The 18,188-nt window shown below is 41.3% G+C and overlaps 1 protein-coding gene across 3 annotated transcripts in view; it reads right to left on the reverse strand.

Moving 5' to 3' along the window:
• Window positions 1-17,736, reverse strand: part of LOC131245988 (probable E3 ubiquitin-protein ligase LUL2) — a 30,175-nt gene extending 12,439 nt beyond the window's left edge. The window contains exons 1-2 of one of the 3 annotated variants that reach the window (XM_058245826.1): window positions 17,562-17,736; window positions 16,600-17,147 (exon numbers count right to left, since the gene is read on the reverse strand). In XM_058245826.1, coding sequence (XP_058101809.1) covers window positions 16,600-17,090 — 491 coding nt within the window. In that variant the 5' untranslated portion in view covers window positions 17,091-17,147; window positions 17,562-17,736. The other 2 variants (XM_058245825.1, XM_058245823.1) reach the window with 2 other exon arrangements.
• Between the last annotated feature and the right edge of the window lie 452 nt (window positions 17,737-18,188).

Genomic DNA, 18,188 nt, shown 5'->3' on the forward strand with positions numbered 1-18,188 from the left:
CATAGGGCCTCTGCCATTTGGAAGGGCATTCTCCATCTCAAAAAGGTCATCCTCAAAGACATCGGTTTCGAACTAGGCAAAGGTAATCGTATCCGTTTTTTGAAGGACATTTGGGTAGGGGACAAAACTCTTAAAGCATCCTTCCCTTCAATACTCCAATCCATGAGTATTGAGGTCACTAGGTTCGAGCATTTTAAAAAAGACTATTCATCATGCCCAGATTTTGGAGAGGTGTATGCATCATTATTAGGTGATTAGACGAGGAATGATCATGAGTTTGTCATTGTTGATGATTTCCTATTCAAATGTGACAGACTCTGCATCCCTCGTACTCATATTTGGGATTTTCCAATTTGGGTGCTTCATTCTGGAGGGATAGCTGGTCAGTTTGGGAGGGACAAGACTATTGCCCTTGTGGTGGACAAATTTTACTGGCCAAGCCTAAAGAGAGATGTGGCCAAAATTATTGGGGAATGTAGGGCTTGTCAATTGACAAAGCAAAGAAGGCATAATACAAGCTTGTATGCCTTTGTCAATTCCTCATGCTCCATGGCAAGACCCTAGTATGGATTTCGTACTTGGACTTCCCAAGACTATCAAGAAGCACGATTCCATCATTGACGTAGTGAACCGTTTTTTTTTTTTCAAAATGGCTCACTTTCTATCGTGTTCAAAAATGTCGGACGCCTCCAATGTGGCTAAGATTTTATTTGGGGAGGTAGTTGGTTTGCATGGTTTGCCAAAGACCAAAGCGTTTAACAGGGATGTGCGCTTCATGAGTTACTTCTAGAAGACACTTTGGCAGATGATGGGTACGAGACTTCAATTCTCTTCAGCTTACCATCCTCAAACTTATGGGCAGAAGGAAGTAGTCATAGGAAACCTGTTGCGTTGCTTAGTGGGAGACCATACTAGGACCTGGGATGCAGTTTTACCTATTGCAAAGTTTGCATACAGCAGTTCAGTAAATAGGTCATAGGTATGAGTTCATTTGAAGTTGTGCATGGGTACCAACCTAGGAAGCCTATAGATCTCATCCCCATGTCCATCTCACATAGGCCATCTGAGTCAGCATCTGCATTTGCACAGCATATCCATGATTTACAAGCTGAGATCAAAAGAAGGATTAATGCAAGTAACAAAAAGTATAAATTTCATGTTGGTTCTCACCACGAGTATAGGGAATTTCGGGTGGGTGACTACGTCATGATTTGCATACGACTAGAGCGGTCTCCTCAAGGAACCGTTAAAAAGTTAAATACCCGTAGTGCAGGTCTCTATAAAATTTTGCAAAGAGTGCGCACTAATGCATGTGGTAGATGTTCCTTCTAACATGAGCATTAGCTCCACATTCAATGTGGAGGACCTGGTTTCTTGTGATGGTCCTGCTACTGCACCCACTAGCCCTCTTATAGACCACTATACGCCATATTTGTCCCCTAGTCCTTGGCCTTTACCTAGCTCCACATTCAATGTGGAGGACCTGGTTTCTTGTGATGGTCCTGCTACTGCACCCACTAGCCTCTTATAGACCACTATACGCCATATTTGTCCCCTAGTCCTTGGCCTTTACCTACATCGTCATCACACTATTTACCTTCTCTACCATCGTTACCTGAGAGAAAAGAGAAGATTGAGGATGTGTTGGATCACCACGTGGTTTCCACGAGACGAGGATTCCAAAAATTACTTCTCAAATGGAAGGATAGAACAACATAAAATAGCACTTGGATTACAAAGATGGAGTTTCAGAGGTTGGATCCTAATCTTCTGGAGCGGTTCTATAGTTTTGCTTTGCCAGAGGTGAATCTTTCTCAACCGAGGAGGATTGATGTGGACATTGGACCTTCATATTGCGTCTACCAGAGGAGGGTCCCAACTGCAACCCCAACTTCACTTTGGATGAATGCATCTACATAGAGCCCGATGGGTCACTTTGAAGACCCCACATGCAGGAATACCCCACACTGGAAGGATGCATATGGGCTGCCTTGATATGAGTATTGGACCGTTGGATTATGCCCGTTGGCCCATCCGATCGCCAGATCATCATCTGCGAACCATCGGACCGTTGATCTACTTAGATTTTGGACCACATGGTTCCCCAATAGTTGGCATTTATGTTTTATGTTTTTTTGTTTTTTGGACTTGATTATTGGTTTGGATTAGGATTTGGTAGTTTACAGCTTTTATTTTTAAGTATGCACTTAATTTTTAAGAGATAAGGGTTTGTAATTTTCAACTTCTGAGCATATAAATAGAGGGGGGAGTACGTCCACACCCTATGCTCTATTTTTTTAGAGAAAAAAGAAAAGGTGAAGCTCTCTTCTTCTTCCTTTCTTGCATGTGATTTGCAGGTAGTGATTTTGGGTCCTCTGGGGATTGGAGAGGGGGTGCGAAGCCTCAGGGGTGATCCTCACCTATCTTCTTTCTTCTCCTTTCAAATGGTATTTTTCCATCTCTTCCTTCTTCATTCAAAACTAAAATCCCTATTCTTTCTTCCTTTTTCTCTTCTTTTTTCCCTTTCTTCCTCAAACCTAAAACACCAAAACCCAACCCATATGCACACACGCACGCACATGCGCACATGTGTTCAAACGGGCTGACACGTGCAACCCTAAATCCCTAACCCTATTTTGTCCTTTTCCAAAACCCTAACCCTAGTTTCCCTAAACCTAGCCCTAATTGTTCAATTCTTGATTCCCCTAGCCCCTATTGCGTCCTAATCATGAAATCACGAATCTACTTGATTATTGGGATTAACCTATGCTAGAAAGGGATTCCCATATCTCGTAGGGGGCGCTCGTTCTTTATTTTCTAGTGAACATGCTTGTGGGATGTTATTTTTGGGTCAAATCAGAATAGTTTAAATCTGCATTTTCTGTTTCTTTGGTAGAATACATGATTTTTTACTTGATTTATTTGTGTGAATCTGAACTTTGATCTCTTCTAGTAAATCAACTTCATAAAGCATTCATCCTGCATCAATGTTGCAATAGAATTCAAGCTGGGTGGAAGAAACAAAGAGGTGCCACTGGAGTTTCATGTGATCGTCGTGTACTAGTACCACTCAAACTAAAATGAAGATTTCATCTCACCAGTTATCCATCTAACATGCTTTATGGGACAGAACGTTAGGAAACTAAAGAACAGCATGTTCATAGGATAAGTGTAACTGAAATGAGAATGTTAAGATGGATAATTGGTGAGAAGAAGAAGGATAAAATTAGAATTGAATGAATTCAAGGGAATATAGGAGTAGTACCAATAGGTAATAAGTTGAGAGAATTAGATGGTTTGGTCATGTGCAATGGAGACTAAGAACCACTCAAGTTAGGAGTGAGCCTGTACAAGTGGAAGGCTCTAAAAGGGCCAGGGGAAGGCTCAAAAGGACGTGGTTGGAGGTAGTTAAAAAAAGGCTTTGACCTATGGTCTAACTAAAGGTAGCCCTTGATAGGTGGAATGGCAGAACAAGATTCACATAGCCGGCCCCTATTAATTGGGATAAGGTTTAGAAGATGATGATGATGATAAATTGGTATGTACAACTCTAGAATAGATCTTGAGCTAATTTCTTCACTACATTAATTTTGCTATCAAAGCAAGTTCCCATTTTGGATTATTTTTTTTTTCCCCTTCTATTTTTCCTTCAATCTGTCCCGAGCCCTAAACCCCAACCCTAAAGCTAGCCTAATTGCCCTAACCATATACCCAAATCTAAGGTTTTAACCCAAATCTAAGGTTTTAAATCAGTAGCATTCACCCCCGATATGGCCCGTTATCGCCCCTACATCACAGCGCAACACAAATACTGGTACATATTGGCGACACATACCAGTTTCAGAAACCTGGCCCAAAACCTAATCCTAGTCTTAGTTCCATCCCAAACCCTAATCGAGTCCCCTTCCTACAACCCAACCCCTGACTCTAGCCCATTTTCCACATCAAATTTTCCAACGACAAGCCCTACACCTCTCCAAAACCATAACCTTTGTGCATATCCAAACACTAAACCAGACAATATTTTACCCTAGATTCCCAAGCCCTCCCAAATCCCAACTACATCCTAGAAACCCAAACCATAAACAGTAAATTTGAATCCTAACCTCTATTCTTCTAACCCTAACCTCTATAGTCACAAGACTTTTGGTTGGCACGAAGGAGGGGTTGGGAAACAAGGGAAAAGAGTTTGGTGGTTGGTCTTTATGGCAGTCACATGGGTAATCTGGGAAGAAGGGAATAGTCAATGTTTTTGTAACGTTAGTGGGTCAGTGGTGGAGGTGATTAGAAAGGTTCAATTTGAGGTGAAAAGGTAGGCTTCTAGCTTGAAATCTTGTGATATGAGTTTGTTGTAGCGTGTTTAGGTTGTAACTTTTGCGCTGGTTTTGGCATGTGCTTTTCAATAAAAACCTTCCTTATCTTGAAATACACACACACACACACTTCAACCACATCCAATTGTTGAATAGTCCCATAAACCTTAATAGCATACTCTCAAGTCTCAACAGCCATGGTGTGCCGTAAAAGCCGTTACGTAAAGGTAACGGTGGCAACCGTTACACGTTTCGGGGTCATAAAGGGCATTACAAAAAAAAAAAAAAAAATGACGCGTAAAGGCCGCTATAGCCCCCGTAACGGTCCGTTATACACTCCGTAAATGCCATAACGGTCCACTACAGGGCCGATACAGGTTTCTCAGATTTTTTTTTCAATAAAAAGAAGAGATTGTGTAACGGCCCCCATAACGACCGGTGCACCCCATATTGTAAAGGTAACAGTGGTGGCCGTTACGGAATACCTTGTCAACAGCCCCTAAATCACATCTAAAAGTTCTAAATGGCACACAGGATGACCTATCATAGATCTAAACTGTTCATTTCATGCATACAACAAGGAGCAAGCCATGGTGTAAAAATCATGCCTATAATCCTTAACCCTTTGAATGGGACTGATTTGTTACAATCGCCCATTGTTTACAAGCCATGAACCACATGGTTAGAATCATTAAATCAAAGTGTTATTTTAGAATCATAAGAAATAAAAAGTAGGATCTACCTACTAGAAGTTTCAAGATGATGATTGGAATCATTTTGTTTCTCCTGTCAATCTTGACTATCCATTTTCATGACATTGGTCCGAAGCTTAGTATCACTTGATTGGCATAAATTTTGCACCATGGCTTGCTCCTAGTTGTATCACGTATGAATGAGTGAACAATTCGTATTGACAATAGATCAACCCCATGTGTCGTTTAAAAGGTTTTGGGATGTTGCTAGCACCATTGCACCTCTTACCATGGAACACCAAAACAGTTAATGTAACGGTTTATGTTTACCATTGCAGGGCTAAAACGGCCATTACAGGAAGGGGGGGGGGGGTATATATATTTTTTAAAGGCCACCTGAAACGTAACGGTGCCGTTTCAGAATACCTTGCCTCTTACACTATCCCTACAAGACCCAAATCTGTCCACGGCATATAAACCATAGCCTGACCCCATCCACTTATAAAGCTAATTCCAAACACCCCAAATTGTCCAAAAGCAGTCCACAAAACAGTCTTAAAATCTGCCCTCACCTCAGTCTCAAATGTCAACATCCAAGCCCTGATTCCACCTTAAGGACTGTACCCAAATCTCTCCATTAACTTCCACCAAACAGTCCTCTTAACCATCCCATAAACCAGCATTCAACCTAAGCTGATTCAACCACAACCTGCCCCTATTCGTCCACAATCCAAACTCCAGTTCCTAAATTTCAGTCCATAATCCGACACAAACAACCCAATTTCCTAAAACTATTTGAGCTGAAAATGGCTCAGCTGAAAATGGCTCCAAAGCTGCCCATATTCCAACACACTCTACATGCCAACTTGGTATTGAAGTTCGATGCCCTCTCATAGCAGGACATCTTTCAGTCCTAAGATGGCAGAGACTGACCAAAGCGAGTGAAAGTGATGATGCAACAGTCACAAGCTATCATGGATTGAATGAATATAATATGGTAGGAAGGTGAAATGAATAACATTCAGGATAGCTCTGACCCACAAGTTGGAGTACTGAAAGAGCCTCTCAATGTGAGAAGGATTTGTGGAAATGGGTAGTATCTCTCTAGACTATAGTTGCACGAAGCCGAAGCATGAAGCAAAGAAACACCAAATTCGAGTGCACGATGTGATCCCCAGAATTTATTTTAGATGCTATGATATGAATGATGGGAAGAAGATACTATTTGCTGAGGCTTAAGGGTTCAGCTAAAACCTAGAGGCACTGTGTAAAATCACAGTTATGGTGTGGTAGACAAACCTAATATGAGCACTAGAGAGAAGATGAGAATCAAGGTGACGAAAGGTTCCTGCACCTTGACTATGAAGAATTCACGAGGATCGTATCTCACCATGTCAAGGAAATCTACCTATGAAGGAGTACACAAAAAAATTCTATGGTCTCACAGCTTCTTGTGAACTGAAAATGGATGTTAGGCGGCGGCCCTTACTCTCATGGACTATGAGGTGAGATCCAACAAGAGATGATGACAGTATAACTTTACATTGTGGATAAGGCTTATCAAATGTCTCTTAGGATCAGCATGTCCCGCTCGGGTGTGAGTCAGCGTCGCTACCCTGTTCCTTCGTTGGGCTCCCTCTTTGCATCGGCAGGCCTCCTAAAAGCATGTGGGGGAAAGTTATCTCCAGAGTCGAGAAGATTCTTGCAAGATGGAAGAGCCGTTACTTATCTCTTGGCGGTCGTCTGACTCTTATAAAAGCTGCCCTTTCCAATCTTCCGATTTATTTCATGTCGTTGCTCAAGTGTCCCGCTTCAGTGTTGGCATTGGTGGAAAAGTGCAGACGTGATTTCCTATGGCACGGCAACGACATCAGAAAAAAATTTCACTTGATCAAATGGAAGGATGTGTGTAGAAGGACGGCAGATTGCGGGGCATGATTAAGGGACCTTAAGGCTATGAATCAGGCCTTGTTAGATAAATGGATCTGGAGATTGGGGGTAGAGAATGATAGCTTCTGGAACAAGGTTATCAAGCGAAAGTATGGGAAAGCGAGAGGAGGCTGGTGGACGAAAGAATCCTCTACTCACAGAGCGTCTGCTATTTGGAAGGATATTCTTAACTCTAAAAGAGTGGTGACCTCCGGTATCAGTTTTGAGCTGGGAGATGGGGCGAAGATTCGGTTTTGGGAAGATAACTGGGCGGGCGACAGTCTTCTCAACGATAGATTTTCGCAGATTTTCGCCCTGGCTCCAGTTAAATCAGTTCTCGTGGTGGACTGCTATGAGCGAGTCGGCAGCAAAATCGTGTGGAATGTCATTTGCAGGCGGAATTTGCAAGACTGGGAAGTCAAGGAATTTGCAGAGCTTATGGAATGCATCTCTGTTTTCTCTCCTTCCAACTCGTCTCCAGACAAGTTGGTTTGGAAGTACAGCAAGTCGGGAAGCTTCTCGGTTTCGTCCTTGTTCAGTCTCATCTCATCCGTCGGTATTGAATATCTGGATAGAGGGGAGTCTGTAGTCTGGAAGTATGCGGCCCCTCCCAAAATAGTGGCCTTTGGTTGGTTGGCGGGGAAAAGAAAGATTCTCACGATCGACAATTTACAGAAAAAATGGATGATTCTTCCGAATATCTATTTGTGTTGCATGAGTCAGTAGGAAACTGTGGATCATTTACTGGTCATTGTTCTTTCATCTGTCACATCTGGATCGATTTTCTTCATTCTTTCAAGATCAGTTTCTGCTTTCCTGAGAGGACAGATTCTGTCCTGCAAGCGTGGAATGGTGTTCAGATGGGAAAGGAGAGAAAAAAGATTTGGAGATTGTCGATTCTTGTTATTTGGTGGTTTGTCTCGGAAGAACGAAATAACAGATGTTTTAGGGATGATGCTCATTCGGCTCAGTATGTTTCCTCAAAGGCGAAGAAGGCTTTGATTGAATGGGTTTTGCAGGTCGACCTGCTGAAGAATGTTGATTTGCTCTTCTTAGGAGTGTGATCTGTGCTGCTTTTGTTTCTGCTATCTCAGCAGATCTTTCTCAGTCCCAGTCTTTTGCTTTTTCTGCTTTTGTTTTCTGTTTGTTCTTTTGGCTCGTTGAGCCCTCTCTGTTTTTGTTTCTGTTTTCGTATTAATACATCTCCATTCACTTTTCAAAAAAAAAAAAATGTCTCTTAGGATCCAAGAACAAATTAGAAGGTGACTGCTAGACGCAGCAGCATCCGAGCTCAAAGGTATTCAGCTCCACGCACTACTTCAGAGAGATCGCCACCATGTACTTTTACTGAAGAAAGTAGGAGTGTGCAGAACACTCGTACAATGAATAATGGTAACAATCAATGGTGTATATCCACAATGAAATGATGAATTGAAGTAGAGGCAGTTCTCACGGATCAAGATAAATCAAACAACACTTGTTTCAAGCGTGGAGGGGTAGAGGACAATTTGCATCTGTGTCTCCCACAAAGAATTCACAATTCTGCAGGGAATAAGTAGTGTTCTATGTGGAATGCGGTTGAAGTGTAAGAGGAAGCATTGACAACAAAGGATGAAGAAATGAGATAGAGGCTTTTGAAGGTACTATTTATTATGAGGTGTATTCTAACCACACCATCGAAGCTGAGGGGTACACGGTACTCAGCTCCATGCTCTATTCCAAAAAGCTCCGCACCACATACTTTTACTCAAGAAGTCAAGATGATAGGAGTGTGCAGAACACTCCTACAATGAACAATGATCGCAATCAATGGTCTAAATCCACATAATGGAACGATGACTAGAAGTCAAGGCAGTTCTATCCACTTAGAACAAATTGAGAAATGCTTGTTTCAAGCATGTGGGTAGAGGACAATTTGCATCCATCTGTCCTACAAAGAATTTACAATTCTGTGAGGAATAGGACAAAGTGTTCTATGTAGAACAAGAACCAGTCAGCGTAAGAGGAAGCACCAACAATGAAGGGTGAACATTTAGCACTAGAAGCTCTTGATGATGCTTATTTTCTTATGAGATGTATTCCAAGTATACAGTCTACACCTATGGATCGGGGTCAGCCCAAGCCCAACCGGTTTAATAAACTTGGCCTGACAGGACCTACAACCCATTACCCTGTGGCCCCACCAGATCCACTTAACATTCATCTAGCCCAAGCCTGACCCGACCCGACCCGACCCAACCCAACCCAACCCATTCAATTGTAATTGGGTTGGGCTCGACCACCCGACCAACCTAGCATGACCCAACTCATGTTCAAGAAGGTACAAAATAGGGCAAAGGTACGCTCAGCCCAAACAATCCCAGATGGTGGATCATGAGCTACACATGCATCATATCTCTATGTCTATGCTACATGTACATCATGTCTATGTGGCTATGCTTGTCTTCTCTTAGTTTGTGTTGAGTTTTGGGCCACATCCAGTCAAGTTATTGGCATAGCGTATTGATAACCTATATGGTGCGTCAGGTAGGGTTCAACCAAAGCCTGCCCAATGGAACTAAATGGGCCACATTTTCTAGCCAAACCTACCTACCCATTTAGCTTGACCCAAGCCTAACTTGAGCAGGTCAGACCAGTTGACCCACAAGCGGACCTGATCACGGCTTAAAGACTCGCCATAGTCTGATACGACTCTTCCTTGTCAGCTCAGGCCTAGGTCGAGTCAATACTGCAAGTCTTACAGGGGATAGTAGGCTTGAGCTGTCTCAAACGAATCACTTGAGACTTGAGTGAGTCAGTCCCATGTGACTCGACCTAACTCAAACCCTTTTCATCTTTTTTTTTTTTTCCATTTTCACTGACAAACCCTAGCTTTAAGTTATTAAAGTCTCTAGAGATGATTTCGGAGCCTCCTATGAATTTATTAATTAAAAAATATTTTATTAAAATTTATTATTTTATCCTAAAAAAATAAAAATAAAAAAATCAGAAACGCATCTAGCATTTTAGCATAACAAATTGATATATATTATATATGTAGGTTTTTACTTCTTTTTTTTTTTTCAAATACCCATTCAATATTTTAACACAATGAATTGGCATTTATAGCATTTAGGTTTTTATTTTAAATTTTTTCCATGTATATTGCATGCATGTACGTGTGCATGCGCGGGTGGGTGGGTGTACATGTGTGGGTGTCTGTGTGCGCACATACATATTTGAGTGCATGGCGCATGTAGGCATGAGTGGTTGGTGGGTGGGGGGGCTATGGTTGGTGTGTGTAGTGAGTAAGTGGGTGTGTGGGTGTGGGTCAAGGTTTGAAATCAGTTTCAGTATACCATATCAGTTGCCATCAAAACCGAGTTGTATCACCCCGCATCCCCCACATCAGGCAGTTTTGAGTTGATACAGGTCGATACAACCATATCAATTATGACTAAACCAGTTTGTATTAGGCACTATATACTTGTTTCGGACAAATACTTTAAACCCTGTTGTGGGTGTGGGACTGTGGTTGCCATGGTATTCAAAAACAGTAAACAGCTGTAACAGCCGTTACGCACTAAGGGACTGTAACACCTATTCTGAACAACAACAACAACAACAACCAAAAAAAAAAAAGAAGTTTCCTAACCGTCATAATGGCCGTTACATGCCCGTAACTGGCCAATATGGGGCCGTAACAGACTGATACGGGGCCAATACATTTTCTGCCTTAAAAAATGACTGTGAACCCGTATCATAATTGCCATAAGGCTAGTCAATTACAGCTACCATTGCCATTATTGAATACCTTGGTGTGTGCCTATGGGTGAGTGTGTGCAAGTGTTGTGTGTGTCCATGAGTGGGTGCATTTAAGTGCGTGTTTGCATGTGTGCCCGTGTGCACATGTAGGTGTGTGTTAGCGTGCATGTGCGCACGTGCGCATGTTTGTGTGGTGGGTGTGTGTGGGAGTGGGGTGTGTGTGTGCGCATGCGTGTGTACACACGTGCATATGCATGTGCAAGTGTGGATGTGGGCGTGTTCAACTATCAAATTGTTGCAAAATGAATAATTCAATGGGATGACATTTCATTGAGTTTATTTGGTTTGAGCATATAACATCATGCTGGGATGCCCTTGGGTTTATATAATTGTAAGATGCAACTACGATTTCATCAACACCTTCACCATGAGTCAAATGCTCCTTAATTTAGAAAGCATTAACTGATGATTCAATTGCACGGACACACCAACAAAGCGTTAACTGATGATTCCATTGCATGGACACACCAACAAAGATGCTAAGGCTGGGACAAGCAACATGGTGCTTGGCAGAAATGATGAACCACAAATCGACAAAAGAACCAGCTCAAGGGCAAGTTCTCACAATCCAGGAAGGAGTTGATACATCCAGCCAGCTATCCATTGTACCCATACATGAAGGTCCAAGAGTGCACCCCACATATTGCTAGCCAACCAATGAACACAAAAAATGTGGTTATCCAATTGACCCATGGGACACATTGGACCAAAAAAATGACCCACTATGCAGTCTTCGTGGCATACAACCTCAAACAAATTGAATAGTCCAAACACTAAACCAATTGGATTGTGGGTCCCACAAGTCCAATCAGAAGCATTAGAGTTGTACACAAACTAGCTATCAAAGCTGATGTGTAGATCTTCCAAGGTGTTCCATAGCAGTACCGGTGAGCATAATGGTGCCCACTGTTACGGATACGCTGAATCAGCATAACGGCCAATACGCCCCTGTATCGGTCTTTAGTTTTCTTCTTCTTCTTCTTCTTTAAAAAAAAAAAAAAAAAATCTGGAAAAATATCTAGAAAGTTCAAAAAATTGTAAATATTCCAAATATGCATTCATTTATAATTTTGAACATGTTTATAGTAGTGTAACGGTCCAACCTTTAGTGAGAATGTGGTATCGAGTTGTCTGATGAATTTATGAACCTAACAACCTGAAATTAACTGCAAATCTTATATATTTAATTATTAAATTATATAATATCAATATAAATTTATTAGAATGAATGTAATACCAAAACATCTCAAATTTGTAGGTTTAACTATTATTTATAGTGTTGATGTATTACATACCTTGCGACTATCTTACATTTCATTTCAACATATATAGGTTAAGGACTTTTGTGTCCTGTTATATAATTCATGTATCTAACAATTTTATATCATTTTCCCCAATAGATCTTAAGAAAAAATTAAAATTAGATTCGGGTGAATAGTGTTGTTGATTTGGAGCTGATTTGCCAAACCATTCGATGTCCCAAATCAGCCTTAAATTCGTGCAATCTATTGGTACTTATCCGACTAATGGATTGGTGGACATTTATGGGATAGTGAAGAATGAAAAAAATATCAAATTGTACTATTTCAAAAAACAAGCGTCTACAAATTAATGGTGAAAATCATTCAAATAATTTAATTTTTGGATTGTGACTTAGCGACAAGGGTCCATAATTTAATTAATAAATTTTTAGTTAATATATGCCTCATGTACAATTTTTTTAGGCCGTGTATGTGGGGCCCACCTTGATTTATGTATTGTATATCCATGTCGTCCATCCGTTTTGCCAACTCATTTTATGACATGGTCCAAAAATGAGGTAGATCCATAATTCTGCCAGACCACTAATGGGTGAGGCCCTGAATGTGGGGCCCATCTCGATGTATTTTTATATCCATGCAGTTAATCTGTTTTGCCAACTCATTTTAAGGCATGGTCCCAAAAATCAGGCAGATCTAAATCTCAAGTGGTTCATAGTGAATTAGTGAGTGACGCCTTGAATGTGGGGCCCACCTCGACACATTTGTTGTATATCCATGCTGTCCATCCTTTTTGCCAACTCATTTTAGGGCATGGTCCAAAATATGAGGCAAATCCAAATCTTGGGTGGACCACATAGTAGGGATTGAATTCCCACCATTAAAAACTTATTGGGACCAAAAGATTTTTTGAATCAAGCTATTATTTGTGTTTTCCCTTCATCCAGGTCTATGTGACCTTATCAATAGGTTTGAGGGCGAATAAACATTATAGTGCGCCCTAGGAAGATGGCATATAAACATTACAATGGGCCTAGGAAGTTTTTAATTGTGGGCATTCAATCCCTATTGTGCAGTCTACCTGAGATTTGGATTTGCCTCATTTTAGAGACCATGGCCTAAAATGAACTGGAAAAAGTGATGATGGCATGAATATGCAAACACATAAATCAAGGTGGGCGCCATGCACCAAAATTATGCATGTGCGCATGCATTAAGTGGCATACACCGCAAAGTATTTAAAAAAAAAAAAACAAAACAAAACAAAAAAGAAAAAAAAACTTAGTATTAAAATAAAATAAAATAAAAAACTTAGTGTGTGGCTGTGAAACAACCACACCGTCCATTCAATTTGAGAGAGAGAGAGAGAGAGAGAGAGAGAGAGAGAACGAGTAAGAAATGGAGAGGGGGGGCACCACGAGGAAGAAAGAAGAACAAAGAAGAAGCAACAGCAGTCGCAACAGTAGATGAAGAAGTATAAAAGAATCGGGTACAGTTTTTTTTTCCTTATTTTTCATTTTCTTTTAGGGTTACCATGCGTAACAGTCGTTACAAACCCGTAACGGCTGTTGCGGTTCCTTTCTTTTGGACCCAGCTATTTCAACCCTATATCGCATAACAATAACTGTCATTACTATTACGTATCGGCCGATATGTAATTGATTTGGGACAACTTGGGATCTTCACATCTAGGGTGAGGTAAGCCTTTGATTGTGGAGCTAGATGTGCATAATGCGATCACCTTGGCCATTGGGACTTGCGCCCCCCCCCCCCCCACAAAAAAAAAAAAGCTATCTTGTTTTCATTCAGATCAATCATGAATCTAATTGTGCCCGATTCCTTGGCAAAGGAAGGAGTTCTTCAATCTTCCTTATGCATGGAGACTCTTTTCCATTGCCTCGATGAATTCTGTCGCTTTCTTTCCCCCCTTGAGATCATTTGTAAAAATTTTGTTTCCAAGAAGAAGAAGAAGAAGAGTTGTATGCAAACTGTACAACACCTACAAGTTATATGTTTGAACTAAGTTTTAATCATTTTTGGTTTGTTTCACTATTTGTAAGTCTTTATTGGTTAGTTTCCTTTACTCACTCCAACTTGGAAAGCAAGTAGGAGTTGTCTTATTTAGTTGAGGAAAGATTAGAACCAATAGAGGGCAAGTAGATGCTGATTTCAATTTGGAAAGCTTGAGAAAGCCAATAAATAGCCTATAAAGCCATGCGTATGGACCAGAATACACTATTTGATTGATCGAGATAAAAGTTTTTTGAGGGATTCTTTAACTTTATTTGTAGAAGAGTGATTCTTCTACTTCTCTAGTTCTAGTAAACTAGAAGGTTGCTGGAAAATCATACCACGGTCCATTACTTGGGTGCTTATTCTCTATTTGGAGCAGCTAAGGAGTTTTACATCTATTAATTGGTATATACAACTCTATGCTAGATATCGCACTAATCTCTTCCCTGATTCATCACAAAGGACACCTCTTTTAGCAAGAATGTGAGTGGCATCATCTGCAACATCATCATCATTATAGCCTTGTCCCAGAAGTGAATAAGGCCTTGGACTAGTAAGGTGGGCGTAGAACATTGTTTTGTCTTGGGAATTCTGTTTCTCGCCAATGACGTTTCTTCTACAATGATGTTTCTCCTATGGAAGATCTATTATACTATATAACTTCAATACTTTCTCGAATAAGATATAGTTAAAATCGTATGTTTATGATTCAATTTTCAGTTTCTATTTGGTCATGTCCTCTTACGACTTTACAATCATATTCAATTTCCATCAAACTGTATGCACCTTATGGCTGGATGTTGAAAAAAGATGCCCACACTTGAAGGTGCTTGTTTTCAGTGGATAGTCATGCCCATCTTCAATTATGATTTGTTCGGACCATATGTGACAAGGACATTAAAAGAATGTTTTTTCCTTTTCTGAATTAGAGCTGGTAAGACTAATGGCGCATTTGCTGCACTTCCTTCAAACTGTCCAAGTTGGAAACTCTGTAAAATGATTTCTAACGCCTCAGATCTTTCCCCCTCTTCCAAGGTACATCTCATCTATACTGGAAGTTTTGCAGCTATGAATACTCAGACAGAATGCATACAGAAGCTCTCCATTCACATCATTACTTGGTGATTTGGGGCCGGATAATAGTGGGTTTTTTTTTAATTGAATGCCTATAAGTAGAAATTTTATAATCATCAATTGGGCCTATTTTTAGTACCCATAAAGCATTCTTCCCACATATTCACAAGCACCATTAAATCAAAACATCACATGAAAGCAGAAAAAACTACAAAAGACCAATGTTTTTCAGCATAGAAGGCATAGAATGCTAGAAAAACCTCACATTTTCTCCATAGGAGACAACAGTCCAAAGTCATTATCATGTCAAAGGGCTTCAGCAGAATCTTCCGCAGCCCCACCAGACAGGGGAATGCAACCATTTCTAGATAATTCCATGCTTAACAGTAGTCTGTATTCTATAGTTGACTAAATCAAATGCTACAATTTCTGAGGAATATCTTAATTTCAGCACAGATAAAAGGACAGAAATAAAACAACAAACAAAAGTCAGTCATCCTCAGAAGCAGACAAAGTAAGAAAGGAAAAAACCATATGTCACTATCAAGTACGATTCATACCATAAGGAAATATCCAATAGCTGCATTTCAAGTTAGATTTAATTGCAAATTTGCACTTGTTGGTAACAGCAAATCATATATTATTCAGGATTTTTTCATAGGTGTTATATTATTCAGGAACTCAAAGCAATTCCTTCTGATCCAAGCATTCCTTGTGCTTATATCTTTGAACGCAATTAAAGACAAGAGGATTATGTGATCCTCGACTGGAGGATATGATATAGTATAGCCAATCCAACAGTTCAGAACAATAGACCATTGGTCTGATGAGATCCAACTTGGATGAACCATGCTCCAAAAAATCACCCAGATCAGAAGATCCTAGCCACCAATCCTGGACCTTTTTTCCAATTGAAGGTTGACCTCTGCTGTATTTCTCCTGACCATAAAATTGAGATCCAACTTGGATGAACCATGCTCCAAAAAATCACCCAGATCAGAAGATCCTAGCCACCAATCTTGGACCTTTTTTCCAATTGAAGGTTGACCTCTGCTGTATTTCTCCTGACCATCAAATTGCAGGGCACGGATTGAAAGGTTAGGGTCATCATATCAAGGAGATTTTCTTGGCCATGGGGGATCCCCAATGGGGCCCATCAGACCAATGGTCTGGATTACTGAAAAATGTGCCCAACCTGCCCGAATACAGTTTCCTCCGCTCAAGGATCACACGTTTTCCTCTTACGGACAATGACCCATTAGACTAACAGGGAACTCAAAGAAAATCCATAAAACCCAACGTTTTCCTTGCCGTTTGTCAAGAAATTCAGAAAAAATCGTCACAACCAACACCATTTCACATGCCTTTTTTTTTTCTTACTGTGATTGACAACGACCCATTATAGTAATTGGAAATTCAAGCAAAATCCCACAATCAGGGCACTTCATACCACTCTGCAAAAAAGAAAAACACAGAGCAGATAGAAATTCAGGCATATCCAATTGAAATCCTTACCTTCCAGCGACAGTGGCATCGAAGGTGAAAGCAACAAGGTACTTCCCGGGATTCTCTTCATCAGGTTCAACCCTCAGAGTCTCTTTCTTGAGATTCACATCATTACGGATCGTGACGGCCTTCTGGTGCTCCACATAAGGCGCAGGAGGGGACGGAGCAGGGCCGCACGGGTACCGCCCCCCAACCCAATTCGGCTGGGAGGGATCCAAGTGGGGCCCACCACGGTGATCAAAGGGGGCAGGCATTGGGACCGGGGGTGGCGGCGAGGTGTGCTGATAGTAGCCAGAGTACGGGTAGTACGTTGGCGGGTTGGGGTATTGGGGCGGGTAGGGCGTGGCCGCGGCAAAAACGTAACGGTTGCCGTTGATCTCCGGAGGGGGTGGTTGCGGTGTTGGGGCCGGGGGATGTTGCGGAGAGGGGGAAGGAGCGTGGCCGGGGTGGTTGCCGTTCCGTCTCCGGCTGTGGTGGCCGCTGCTTCCGACGTTTCCCATTTTTTTCCCCTTTCTGCCTTTATGAGAGGAAGAGAAACCCTACAGAGGGTAGGAAACCTGAAAAAACAAAAATCTAGTCTTTGAAAGAAATTCAATTTCTTCTTCTTTTCTTTCTTTCTTCAGTTTCCCCTCCTAGAAAGAAATGATTTATGGAAGCGAGAAAACCTGGAAAATCATACAACAGCTCTGAGAGAGAGAGAGAGATGAAATTGGAAGGATTGAGATTTGTTAGGATTGGGTTTTGAGTTATTTGAAGATTGGGAATCGAGAGAGAGAGAGAGAGGAATCTTTTTTCTTTTTCAGAAGAGTTTTATCTGGTTTGTTGTGATAATGGGATTGCTTGAGGCACCACCCACAGCAACAAAGCTGAAAGAGGCATTGGTAGGAGAAAAGGAGAACAAAATGAAATATCGGTTCGTGATGATGATGCAGTGGTACGTGATTCGTGTCGTCATGCCGCGCAGCAAGTACCCGTGGGGTCCGTTGGGCGATCTACACCGTCCGTTTATAGGCGAGTGCGAGCTCTAACTTCTCCATACTTCTCTCTCCGAGGCTCCACTGACCGCCGTCGATTCCGGACAAAAGCCGTGAGCGTATTAGGTGCAGCCCCGGCCTCACCCAACACGGTGCCGCACTGACCGTGTGGACCCTACCTTGATATTTATATTGTATATCCGTTCAATCCTTTTTCTCCCGCTCATTTTAGAGTATGATTACAAAAAATAAAGCATATTCAAATCTCAGGTAGACCACACCATGGGAAACAGTGGTGATTGAACGCTTACCACTAAAAACTTCTGAAACCCACCTTAATGCCCACCTTAACATTTATTTGCCATGAACCCTGTTGATAAGGTCATATATACCTAGATGAAAGAAGAAAAAAAAAAAACCTGTTGATAAGGTTATATATACCTAGATGAAAGAAGAACAAAAAACACATATCGAACTTGATCCAAAACTTTCGTGGCCCACAAGAAGTTTTTAACAGGCAATCACCACTGCTTCCCATGGTGTGGTCCACCTGAGATTTGGATCTTCTTTGTTCTTGGGTTCATGCCCTCAAATGAACGGGAAAAACGGATAGACGGCGTGGAT

The sequence above is a fragment of the Magnolia sinica genome, chromosome 5 (genome assembly GCF_029962835.1).
Source record: "Magnolia sinica isolate HGM2019 chromosome 5, MsV1, whole genome shotgun sequence".
Lineage (NCBI taxonomy): Eukaryota > Viridiplantae > Streptophyta > Magnoliopsida > Magnoliales > Magnoliaceae > Magnolia > Magnolia sinica.